We start from the raw sequence: 13,639 nt of genomic DNA, 5'->3' as shown, positions 1-13,639 counted from the left end.
AATTATGTAAGTCTTCATAAAGACAAGATACACACAAAGCACTTTCAAAAAGCAAACTCAAAGAGCACTACTTACTGGCTCTACCAATAAAAAAGGAATTACTGTAGTAGTTTTGCTTTCTTCTTGAGGGATGATTTAAAAATAACAAGACCAATATTACTACCTACATATTCTATAGGCTACTTTATAAACTTAACTCTTTGCTAGATGTGAGCAATGTGCCTCTTGCTCACTGAAAAGGCTAGTGTATTTTGGAAATGTAAACACTTATCATTTGAAAGTGGCAGTCGACGAAAAATGCTGATACCGGCAACATAAACAATTCGGAAGGACCCTCTTTAAAGGAAGTCTGCTTTCAGGCTGGGGTACTCACAGGAAGGGTCTGAGACTGCAGTGTGAGATGATTTTCTTGAACTCCGGGAGGAAGCAGAAGGAGTTGGGCTGTGATCAAACCTTTCCAATGCTTCCTTGAGACTGACTGTATTTATACGATTATCAGACCCAGAATCTTGGCTCTAAGGAGACAAGAGTAAAATAAATGTTTTCTTGTGGTTCAGTTCAGAGTCCCCAAATTAGCAATACTGCTTGCTAATTCCTCCTCCCCAAAATCAGTTTTTACCCCACAACAAGGGAAGTGTACCTGTGTAATATTAGGTAAAGAAATGAAAAAAAAATTTTTTAATAGCCAGAAAGTTTTGGTTTCATTCTCTATTTAAAGAAACAACAGATGCAAAGGAATGAAGCTGGACTCTTACCTTATACCATATATAAAAGTTAACTCAAAGCGGATCAAAGATCTAAACGTTAAGAACTAAAACTATAAAACTTTTAGGAAAAAAAAGGGAAAAGCTTTATAACATTCGATTGGGCAATGATTTCTTGGATATGACACTAAAAGCACAGGCAACAGAAGTGTATCAAAGGACACTATAAACAAAGTGGAAAAGCACCATGGAATGGGAGAAAACATTTGTAAGTCATTTATGTGATAAGGAATTAATACCCAGAATATATAAAGAGCTCCTACCACTCAACAGCAAACAAAAAAACCAAAAAACAAAACCCAAAAATACCTGCCACAAAAAATCCAGTTAAAAAATGGGCAAAAGTCTTGCAGAGACATTTCTCCAAAGAAGATATATAAGCAGCAAACACATGAAAAGATGCTTAATATCACTAATCATTAGGGAAATGCAAATCAAAACCAAGAAATACCACTTCAATCAAGATGGCTATTATAAAAAAAAAACAGAAAATAACCAGTGTTGGTGAGGATATGAAGAAATTGGAACACTTGTGCAGTGCTGACAAGAATGTATAAAATAAAACAGTGCAGCTACTATGGAAAACCGTAACAACAGCTCCTGAAAAAATTAAATATAGAATTACCATATGATCCAGAAATTTCATTTCTGGGTATATCCTCAAAAGAATTGAAAGCAGGTACTCAAACACATATTTGTACAGCCATGTTCATAGCAGCATTAATCACAATAGCCAAAAGATGGATGCAACTCAAGTGTCCATTGATGGATGAATGAATAAACATAATGTGGTATATACATACAATGGAATATCACTCAGCCTTTAAAAGGAAATGCTGACACATGCTACAATATGGATGAACCTTGAGGACATTATGCCAAGTGAAATAAGCCAGTCACATACAGACAAATACTGTATGATTCCACTTACATGAGGTACCTATAGGAATCAAATTCACAGAGTCAGAAGTAGACTGGTGGCTGCCAGGGGCTGGAGGGAGGAGGGAATGGGGAGTTACTGTTTAATGGGTATGGAGTTTCAGTTTGGAAAGATGAAAAAGTTTTGGTGATGGATGGTGGCGATGCTTGCACAACAGTGTGAATGTACTTAATACCACTCGACTATATACTTAAAATAGGTTAAGATGGTAAATTTTGTTACATGTATTTCACCACATCAGAAAAAAGAAAAAGTGAAAAAAAAAAAAAACCCAACAGAATTAAGATGACACTTAAGTTTACAGACAAGGCACTAAAAGCATCTTTGGAACTCTGCATTTGACTGCTCAAAATCTTCTTCACACCAACTCTGACCTTTCTCCAGAACTCAATATCCATATTGGTGATTCATCCAATATCCTGTCCTGGCCTCTCAGCTTTCTAGGAACTCCTCGTCTCCAAGAAACTTTTTCCTCTACTCTACCACGTTCAATCTCTACTCCTTGTCATTACCAGAAACTCTAGCACCTCTAAGAGCACAAATTAAAATCTAACTTTAAACCATCCCTGTCCTACCTAGCCTTCCAGCTCACTTGTTCCTTTGGAGACAATTATAGTCAACCTAAAATGACCGCCAACCTAAAAAAGATACTCAACACTAAGCAGAAACATTAAGTTTTCTAATGGGCTCATCTTCCTACTCTTCACAATTACTCCATATCTTTCCCATTGTTCCTAAGCTTCTTTCTCCCTCTCTCAACTGATAGCTTTGTCTTATATCGATGAGAATACTTGCCACCACCAAATATGTAACTCTACCTATTAACATACCAGGTATATGAACATAACCATCTTCTCTTTCCTCCTCACTATAATGGAGGGAAGTAGGTCCTTGTTGAATATCTATTTTATACATAGTAGTCTGCATATGTTAACCTCAGCATCCTAATTTACCCCTCCCACCCACCTTTCCCCTTTGGTAACCACAAGTCCGTTCTCTAAGTCTGAGAGTCTGCTTCTGTTTTGTAAGTAAGTTCATCTGTATCATTTTTTAGATTCCACATATGAGAGATATCATATTTGTCTTTCTCTGTCTGACTTACTTCATTCAGTATGATAATCTCTAGGTCCATCCATGTTGCTGTAAATGGCATTATTTAGTTATTTTTTATGGCTAATATTCCATTATGTATACGTACCACATCTTCTTTATCCATTCTTCTGTTGATGGACATTTAGGTTGGTTCCATGTCCTGGCTATTGAAAATAGCACTGCAATGAACATTGTGGTGCATGTATCTTTTCAAATTATGGTTTTCTCCATATATATGCCCAGGAGTGGGATTGGTGGATTATATGGTAATTCTATTTTTAGCTTTTTAAGGAACCTCCATACTGTTCTCCATAGTGGCTGTACCAGCTTACATTCCCACCAAAAGTGTAGGAGGGTTCCCTTTTCCCCATACTCACTCCAGCATTTATCGTTTGTAGACTTTTTGATGATGGCCATTCTGACCCGTGTGAGGTGATACCTCACTGTAGTTTTGATTTGCATTTCTCTAATAAGTAGCGATGTTGAGCATCTTTTCATGTGCCTATTGGCCACCTGCATGTCTTCTTTGGAGAAATGTCTATTTAGATCTTCTGCCCATTCTTTTGGTTGAGCTGTTTGTTTGTTTTTTGGTATTGAGCTGCATGAGCTATTTGTATATTTTGGAGATTAATCCCTTGTTGGTTGCATCATTTGCAAATATTTTCTCCCATTCTGTGGGTTGCCTTTTCATTTTGTTTATGGTTTTGTTTGCTGTGCAAAAGCTTTTACGTTTAATTAGGTCCCATTTGTTTATTTTTATTTTCATTACTCTAGAAGGTGGATCCAAAGATATTGCTGTGATTGATGTCAAAGAGTGTTCTGCCTACGTTTTCCTCTAAGAGTCTTACGGTATCCAGTCTCACATTTATGTCTTTAATCCATTTTGAGTTTATTTTTGTGTATGTTGTTAGAGAATGTTCTAATTTCATACTTTTACATGTGGCTGTCCAGTTTCCCCAGCACTACTTACTGAAGAAACTGTCTTTTTATATTCTTGCCTTCTTTGTCATAGATTAATTGACCATAGGTGTGTGGGTTTGTTTCTGGGCTTTCTATCCTGTTCCACTGATCTGTAAGTCTGTTTTTGTGCCAGTACCTTACTGTTTTGATGACTGTAGCTTTATAGTATAGTCTGAAGCCAGGGAGACTGATTCTTCCACCTCCATTTTTCATCTCAAGATTGCTTTGGGGGCTTCTCTGGTGGCTCAGTGGTTAAGAATCTGCCTGCCAATGCAGGGGACATGGGTTCGAGCCCTGGTCCGGGAAGAGCCCACATGCCATGGAGCTACTAAGCCCGTGTGCCACAACTACTGAGCCTGCGCTCTAGAGCCTCTGAGCTACAACTACTGAGCCCGCACGCCACAACTACTGAAGCCTGAGCACCTAGAGACCGTGCTCCACAACAAAAGAAGCCACCACAATAAGAAGCCTGCACACAGCAACGAAGAGTAGCCCCGGCTCACTGCAACTAGAGAAAGCCAACGCACAGCAATGAAGACCTGATGCAGCCATAAATTAAAAAATAAATAAATAAATTAATTAATTAATTTAAAAAAAAGACTGCTTTGGCTATTTGGGGTTTTTTGTGTTTCCATACAAATTTTAAGCTACTTTGTTCTAGATCTGCAAAAAATGCCCTTGGTAATTTGATAGGGATTGCATTGCAATCTGTAGATTGCCTTGGGTAGTACAGTCATTTTGACAATATCAATTCTTCCAATCCAAGAACATGGTATATCTTCCCATCCATTGGTGTCATCTTCAATTTCTTTCTTCAGCATCTTATAGTTTTCAGAGTACAGGTCTTTTGCCTCCTTAGGTAGGTCTATTTCTAAGTATTTTATTCTTTTTGATGTGATGGTAAATGGAATTGTTTCCTTAATTTATCTTTCTGGTCTTTCTTTGTTAGTGTATAGAAATGCAACAGATTTCCGTGTATTAATTTTGTATCCTGCAACTTTACCGAATTCATTGATGAGCTCTAGTAGTTTTCTGGGAGCATCTTTAGGATTTGCTATGTATAGAATCATGTCATTTGCAAACAGTGACAGTTTTACTTCTTCTTTTACAATTTGGATTCCTTTTATTTCTTTTTCTTCTCTGACTGCCGTGACTTGGACTTCCAAAACTATGTTGAATAAAAGTGGTGAGAGTGGACATCCTTGTCTTGTTCCTGATCTTAGAGGAAATGCTTTCAGCTTTTCTCCTGCTGAGTATGATGTTAGATGTTGCCCTCACTGATTCTTAATTCCTAGGTTACCAACATTCACATATTCGACACCATGACTTCTCTATTCCTTGATGAAGACCTTGACATCCACTTGTCCTCAGTCACTTATTCTTATAGTTAAACCCTAGACCTTGTCATAATCAATAAAAATAAGCATTCCATAACCTCAGTTTCAAACATCCTACTCTTTAACCACCTTTCCCCCTGTTTCTTCCTCATTCCCTTTAGTATCCCAACTCCAATAATCCTTCAGTGGAACCTAAAATACATCAATTCTACCACAGTTTCATAATCACTCTTGTCTTCTCTTCCCTCTTTAACCAGCTTAAAATGATGGTTAATCATCACAAGCACACCCTTGAGTGTATCATCAACTCCCTTGCCCGTATCTCCCTTCACCATACTCCCTTAGGAAAATACCAGTGCTGGTGAAACCCAATTATTAACCTATTCCACATCTGTTCCTGCACAGCTGAACATGGCTGAAGAAACACACATGCTAACCGTCGTTCTCTCTTTAAATAAATGACCAAGACCCTCAATGAGCCCTTAATCCTGCCTGCCAAACAGACTAAAATTCCCTTGTCCATTCACTTTCTCACTCTCCTAGAAAACCATTCAACACTTTTCCCTCTTTTCAAACCCCAAACTCCGCTTCCTATTTCACTGTAGAGAAATGCCACAGCTCCACGACTATATCAACCTTCCTACCAGCATACATACTCACATATTCTACCCTTCTTCATGCTACTGTAATTCAGGGATCAGCACACTTTTCTGTAAGGGTCAGAGAGTCAATATTTTAGGCTTTGTGGGCCACACAGTCTCTGTCACAACAATTCAACTGTTGTAGTACAAAAGCAGCCATATGCAATATACGATTGAGTGTGGCTGTGAAATCTGATGATATAATCTTTGTGTGTCACAAAACATTATTTTTTTTTCCAATCACTTAAAAACATGTAAAAAACGTATTTGTAGCTTGTGGGTGTTACAAACCAAGGCAGAGGGCCAGATCAAGCCGAACGGCCACAGTTTCCCAACCCCTTCTGTAGCTGAAATCATCGCTCCTCTATCTAGCTAAGCCTAATCCATTCACTTGTCCACTAGATCCCATCTTCTTTCACCTACTCAAGAACACTGCTCTAGCATTTCTACCGCTCTCTCTCCTATCACCAACTTCTCTCTCTCCTTCAGACCATTCTTGTCCACATACAAATATGCTATTATTTCTCCCACCTTAAAAAGCAAAAGCTTCTTCTTAGCCCAGTGCTTCCTATTATTGCCAGATCTCTCTCCTCTTTGTAGTAAAACCCTTCCCTACTTACCATCTCTAATTCCCCTTGTCTCAGAAAATTCTCTTCTAAACCCACTCTAATCAAGCTTTCCCTCATATTACTGTCCCACCTGGTCTGTTCTTACTGATCAATGAATACATGTTATTGAACTGAATGCTCAATTCTCAGTACTCATCTAATTTAATTTATTTCAGCAGAACCTGACAAAGCTGACTGTTCACTCCTCACTGACACGCTCGCTTTCTTTTCTTGGCTTTTAGGACAACTTAGTTTCCTGGTATTATTCCTACTTCAGTGGATATTTCTCCTTGGTCTCCTGTGATTGGTTCTTCCTTGACCCCTTCACGTCTTAATGTTGAGTGCCCCAGTGCTTAGTGCCTGGTCATCTTCTCTCTACACTCATTCCCTTGGTGATCATGTTTAGATTCCTGACTAAAACCATCCACACATGGACATTTCTGAAAAATATATCTCAAGTGGACCTCTTCCCTAAACTCAGGAGGATCATGGTGGTAACATTAATGTGGGGAGAAGGTAGACACAGTTGGAGTATATTTTGTAAGTAGGGCTAGCTGAATTTCCTAGGATTGGACATGGGCATGAGGGGAAAAAAAGAAGTAAAGAGAACAATCTCTATATGTATTACTTTGGTTTCTATGATAGTCCTTATTTCAAGGAACTCTAGATTTAAGCACTTTCCTCAGAAAATTTCTTTCACTAAAAACATGCTGGATTTTCCTCTACTAAGCAGACAGAGCCTCTTTGGAAAAATTCTTTCATATGGGACCCATGAGAGCAGCAGCCATATTCTCAGCAGCTAGAGCGATGTCCAGTACTTCCTGGCACAGGGAAGGCACTCTTCTTTTTTTTTGTTTGTTTTTGTTTCTGCGGTACGCGGGCCTCTCACTGTTGTGGCCTCTCCCGTTGCGGAGCACAGGCTCCGGACGCGCAGGTTCAGCGGCCATGGCTCACGGGCCCAGCCACTCCGCGGCACGTGGGATCTTCCCGGACCGGGGCACGAACCCGTGTCCCCTGCATCGGCAGGCGGACTCTCAACCACTGCGCCACCAGGGAAGCCCGGCACTCTTCTTTTTTAACTGAAGTATGGCTGATGCACAATATTGTTAGTTTCAGGTGTACAACATAGCGATTCAACATTTAAATATGAATATCATGGTAAGTCTGGTACCCATCTGTCCCCGTACAAAGCTGTTACAGTTTTATTAACCATATTCCTATGTGACTTACTTATTTTACAACTGGAAGTCTGTACCTCTTAATCCCATTCACCTATTTTGCCCCAGCCCACACCCCCCCCACCCCGCCCCACTCTGGAAACCACCAGTTTGTTCTCTGTATCTATGGGTCTGTTTTGTTTGTTCATTTGTTTTGTTTTTTAAATTCTATGTATAAGTGAGATCAGTTGTCTTTCTCTGACTTATTTCACTTAGCATAATGCCCTCAAGATCCATCCATATTGCTGCAAATAGCAAGATTTCGTTTTTTTACAGCTGCAAAGTATTCCACTGTATATATGTACCACATTTTTACTTAGGTTGCTTCTGTATCTTGGTTATTGTAATTAATCCTGCCATGAACATGGGTGCATAAATCTTTTCGACTGTTTTTGTTTTCTCTAGGTAAATACTCAGAAGTGAAACTGATAGGTCCTATTTTTAATTTTTGAAGAACCTCCATACTGTTTTCCACAGTGGCTATACCAACTTACAGTCTCATCAACAATGCATGAGGGCTCTCTTTTCTGCACATCCTCGCCAACACTTGTTGTTTGTTGTCCTTTTGATAACAGTCATTTTGACAGGTAGGAGGTGATACCTTATTGTGGTTTTGATTTGCATTTCCCTGATGATTAGAAAGGTGTTGAGCATCTTATCATGTGTCTGGTGGGAAAATGTCTATTCAGGTTGTCTGCCCATTTTTTAATTGGACTTCTTTTTTGTTACTGAGTCCTGTGAGTTCTCTATATATTTCAGATATTAATCCCTTACTGGATATATCATCTGCAAATATCTTCTCCCATTCGGTAGATTTCCTTTTCATTTCGTTGATGGTTTTCTTCACTGTGCATGGAACGTACTTAATAAGGTTTGTTGAATGACTGAATGACACCCTCCCATTCTGTCCCCTGGCATGCTGCCTATTTTAACTCATTTTTTAATATACATTCTTGACCTTTTCATTCCACTTATTTTTCTACAGGTCAAAAATACTTGTTGTAGGCAACTTCTGATATGGTTCATAATGATTCCTACCTTCAGGTACTCATAACCTTGTATAATCCCTCCCCTTTACTGTAGGCTGGATCTAGTGACTTACTTCTAATGAACAGAACAGACAAAAGTGATGGGATATCACTTCTGTGATTAAGTTACAAAAGACTGACTTTAATCTTGCTGGATTTTTCTCTCCCTAGATCTTCTTGCATACTTGTTCTGATAGAAAGGGCCACCTGGAAAGGAACTGAGGACTGCCTCTGGCCATCAGCCAGCAAGGCACCAAGGCCCTCAGTCTAACTGCCCATTAGGAACCCAATCCTTCCAACAACCACTAAGTGAGCTGGAAAACAGATTCTGCCTAGGTTGAACCTTGAGATGACTGTGGCCCCCAGTGACTCCTTGATTACAGACTTGTGAGAGACCCTGGGCTGAAACGTTGTGCCTCATGACCAATTCTGAAGCAGAGGGCCCAACTAAACTGTGTCTGGATTCTTGACTCACAGAAACTATCAGATAACATATGTGTGTTATTTTACATCATTAAGTTCTGTTACACAGCAATAGGTAGCTAATATACTACACTCCTACCCGATACAATGAAAAGAGAAACCAGAGTTCAAAATCTGACTGTAACTTGCCAGGCATGAGTCTTTAAGCTCAGTTTTAATATTTTCAAAGTGGGGATATCACCTACTCAGATATGGATGTCTGAGAAATAAATGACATTTTGTAATTTATATAAAAACCTAGCCAGAGCCTAGCACACTGTAACAAATGTTAGTTTAAATCTGAGATCATACATGTCTCTCATACAGTTATCACTAAATAGCAGCCCTTCAAATCTTTTTTAGAAGCACACAAGGTTGTAAGATATTAAATTTAATATAAAAATAAATAGTAAAGCATAGTTATAACCCTGTCACAAGTAAGGAAATATGTGTTGAGTCTTGTCTTTCACTGGGAAGAAATAAAAATAATTTAAAAGAACTGTAGGATAACATACTTTGTCAGCAGCTGTCTCCGGAAGAGACTCTTCAATGCCAAGTTCTCGTCGTCTTTCAGCCCTAACTTCTGCATAACTACAAATGGTAAAAAATAGAATTTCAGTGTTTGATCATTCATTTAAAATACTGCAGAGGTGCAACCATTCAGTGTTTGTTATGTGTCTTACTTGTTCATCACAAATTCCAGACTATTTTCTATGCACCACAAAAACCTAAAACATATACATACAGTGTATATCTTAGTTCAAATTCCATTTTTCCACATATCTCAAAAGTTTTATGTGCTACTGTAAATGATCCATAACCACACAGAACTTAAATTAAGAGGAATTAAATAAGGGAAGAGTATGCTTTATCTACTCCAGTTCTCCTTTTACATGACTGACTGTGGTATATAAAAGACAGTTACAACATCTGCTCTAAACCATAAAATTTATGTCAAGAATTATATATTTCTACATATCTGTACTGTATTTCTTTCTATATAATGCCTATAAGTAAATGTAATAATAAATTGAAATATATATCAAAAATGGTGAAAAAATCACTTTGTACTTCATTAATAAGTTATACATAAAATTACATTCCAGAATCATTATGGATGTTTCTATATTCAGAAATTCTGTAAAAAGAATTATTACCTTACTACGGTGTGAGTACAAACAATGAACTCTGGTCTTGAATTCCACTGATGGTAAGTGATATAATAATGAGTTTGAAGCCAAATCCACTGTTGTCCTTTGGTCAGGAACCTATAGTAACATGATTTGCCTTTCCCATATTGCATTACTAAGAAGAAAAGAAATATGTTTTGATTCATATTATTAGATTTTTAGCCAAAGGTATCACCCACATTTATATCTATATGTATATATAATTCTTCTTCTGGCTTTTCAATAACATATAGTACAACAATTATAAGAAAATGCTATTCTGTAGAGACAGCAATTAGCATATCTTCCACAGTGCCCAATTTACAGCCAGTTATTGCTGGTCTTAGATACTTTTCACATACAGTAAATTTCCAAATACTCAAGAATAAATTATTCACATACTGACTTTCTCCTGCTAAGGCATACTGAGGGCAACAGCAATAAGTAATCACACCTGGGCTCCACCCACCCTCCCGGCCCCCACAAGTACAGCATCTTTGAGGCATTTAATTCTAAACCTTAACTAACCAAAATCAGAAAAAGTTAATTATTTAAAGTAACTGACAATACAGTATTTCCCAAAACATTCTCTGTAGATTTTAAGTTCGGAAGCCTTTTAATGATATTAAGCAACAAATGGGTTTTGCGGTTAAATTAACTTGGGAAAATTTGTTAAACAGGTCTTCTCAAAGCCTTGAGTATGCTAATATATGTCAAGATTCTGGTGGTGGGGAGATGGGGATGGATTATAAGCTGTTACCTAGTTTTCCTTGACCATACAATTCATTTTTAATAGACTGGCATTCATGCAACAAACCTTAGGAAATGCTGGACAGGAATCGCTTGCTCTCTCTATTAATGAGGAAACCAAGTTCTACATACTTCAAACTGCTTGTCCAAAATTACCCAGCTAGCTAACAGAGGTGTCAGATATTTTTTAATACATCATGGAGCTTAGTGCCCATTATCACTTGAAGTGAGGAATGTTTTTGTGAAGTGACTTTACTCTGAAAATCTTCCATATAGCTGATGATATTATATAACATGCTTTATTTTCATAGAGAGAGGTTTATGAGACCGGCCTAAGACATTATGAAAGTATCTTAAATATCTAATTTAGAGGACACTCAAGAGGGAAGGATTTGGGGAGGAGGATCAGAGAAGCAAATAAAACCTATTAAAAACAAACTTCTGAAACAAGGAATGAATAGCACGTGGTAAAGGGGTAGGGCTAGACTCTAATCCTGTCTCTGCCACCAATGAGTTATGGGCTTGTAAGTAAATTAGTTAGCCTTTCTGCGTCTCAGTTTACTCGTGGAGATAATAGTAGTATCTACTTTCTACAACTGTGATGATGAAAAATAGAGAATAATGTACGTAAATTGTTTAGAACAGGGCAAAAAATGCGATGATAACGTTCCTTCTGCTAATATAACAACGGCAGGTAACATTAATGAAGCACTCACTATGAGTTTTCTAAAAGAGATTCTTTAAATGTGTCCCTACCTCCTGGGCCTGGATATCAAAATTTATGAAATAGTGTTCTAATATTTTGACATACTATTACAATTTTCAAACAAATCTACTTCTCTTACTCTAGATGTAGAGCTTATATACTTCAAAACAAGGTTTATTAGATGCCATATTATAAAACTGTACTTACTACTATAGACTGAAATATGTAGAATGGGAAGAAGTTTAATTTAGACTTGATCTAGGATTCCTAATGGAATTAGTTATATATACAAAGAAAAAATTTCCAATACATTTCAAAAATACAAAAATGGTTCTAAGTTGGTATTTCACCACCTACTATTAATATGACAGTTATTTACAGATTAAAAAGTTATTATCACCAGAAATATTAAAATCTACTTACAGTGCTCATGACACTTTGCCAAATTTTCTAGGTCATCCACATGATAGTAATCATAGCCTGATGTTCCCAGAACTTCAAATGGCAAATATCCTATTATGGGTGGTGCCCTAAATTACATATAAAACAACCAATATTATGAATTTTTCCATAATGAAAAATACTCAACTAGAAATCAATTTTGGGAGGAACCTTTATTTTTTAAATAATGGATAATGAGTTTGAGTGCCCTGATGAGAAAAAGTTTGTCCTTGAAATCCATTAATTTCAAGAATTATAATATGATTATTATCTTTTTATGGAATTTTAAAATGGGAGTTACCTGTGATCTAGAAATAGAAACTTCCATTCTAAACTATGTCTAGATGTAAACTCTTCATTAGGTTCTTCAACAGTGCACATTTCCTACAAATAAATTAAGAATTAAAATTTAGAAATACTTTTCAGTGTCCTTAGCACAGTCCCAAACATTGTTAGCTGTAAAAGTCATTCTTAGCTAACTTTTCCCTAAACATTTTTTTAATACATTTTTATTTTCTAGTACCAAGGAATATGGCAATAAATAGATGCAGGCTTCTGGAGGAGTACTTCTCCACTCGACACATTTCTCTGTTCACTCACATGCCTAAAAACCCTAATTCTGAATTCAGATCTCTCTCCTGAATTAGAGTTCTGTATTTCTGCCTGGATGTTCCTGCACGTCACAAACTCAACGTGTCCTAAAATAAACTTAACTGCTTTACTCCTCATACCCAGTTACACAACGTTCCATCTCATTAACAGAGGCATACCTGTGTTATGCCATTAAGTCTAGAAATCTGATAGTCACAATACACTCATTTTCACCATTCACCATCTAAATGGCCACTATTAAATCCTTTCAATTTCACCTTCTAAATTTTTAAGAAATCTGTTCGATCCCATCCAGCTTCAGCGTCTTAGTTTAGACTCTAGACCCTTGCCATCATTGGCTCACACTATTGCCAAAGTGTCTCCCCAAACAAGTCTCCCTGTCCTTCAACTCATCTTCTATTCTGGCCACAATTACCTTATAAATACTCAAATATGATCGTATAACTTCCCTGCTTAAAAACCTTAATGGTTGCTCATTCCATCAGGATAAAATCTACACTCTTCAGCAAGGAGAAACAAACAACAAAGAAAGAAGCACATTTCATTGCCGGCATCTGCTTACTTTTCTAACATCACCTCTCACCATCTCTATCCGCTCCTCCACACACAGTAACCCTAGACTCTAGTCATACTCAACAATGTATTCCAACCTGCCTCTGTGTCCTTGAATGACCTTCTGTAGCACAAGGTAGTGATTAAGAGTTTGGGCTCTGAGAGAAAAAGAATTAGAACCAATCTCAGTTCTACTGCTTAACAGCTGTGACTTTGGGCAAGTAATTTAACTTCCCTAAGGCCACAGTTTCCTTACATATAAAATGGTGGTCATACCAGCATTTTTAAGAATTAAATAACTCATGTAAAGTATACAGCATGTGGTAAGCACTCAATAAACATTTTAGCCACTGCTGTTAA

At 37.4% G+C, this 13,639-nt stretch overlaps 1 protein-coding gene across 11 annotated transcripts in view; it reads right to left on the bottom strand.

The window, feature by feature from the left end:
* The window catches only part of CLOCK (clock circadian regulator), a 144,313-nt gene that overhangs the window by 19,570 nt on the left and 111,104 nt on the right, over positions 1–13,639 (bottom strand). For all 11 annotated transcript variants that reach the window (XM_029235758.1, XM_029235761.1, XM_029235757.1 and 8 more), the window contains 5 exons: positions 12,417–12,499; positions 12,098–12,204; positions 10,207–10,354; positions 9,565–9,640; positions 374–515 (listed from right to left, as the gene is read on the bottom strand). In XM_029235758.1, the coding sequence (XP_029091591.1) occupies positions 374–515; positions 9,565–9,640; positions 10,207–10,354; positions 12,098–12,204; positions 12,417–12,499 (556 nt within the window). The remainder of the gene's footprint in view (positions 1–373; positions 516–9,564; positions 9,641–10,206; positions 10,355–12,097; positions 12,205–12,416; positions 12,500–13,639) is intronic.

Source organism: Monodon monoceros, unplaced genomic scaffold (genome assembly GCF_005190385.1).
Source record: "Monodon monoceros isolate NGI ecotype Baffin Bay Population unplaced genomic scaffold, NGI_Narwhal_1 Super_Scaffold_20, whole genome shotgun sequence".
In the NCBI taxonomy this organism is placed as follows: Eukaryota; Metazoa; Chordata; class Mammalia; order Artiodactyla; family Monodontidae; genus Monodon; species Monodon monoceros.
Note: the sequence above shows the minus strand (reverse complement) of the source record. Positions and strands in the feature narration are given on the sequence as shown.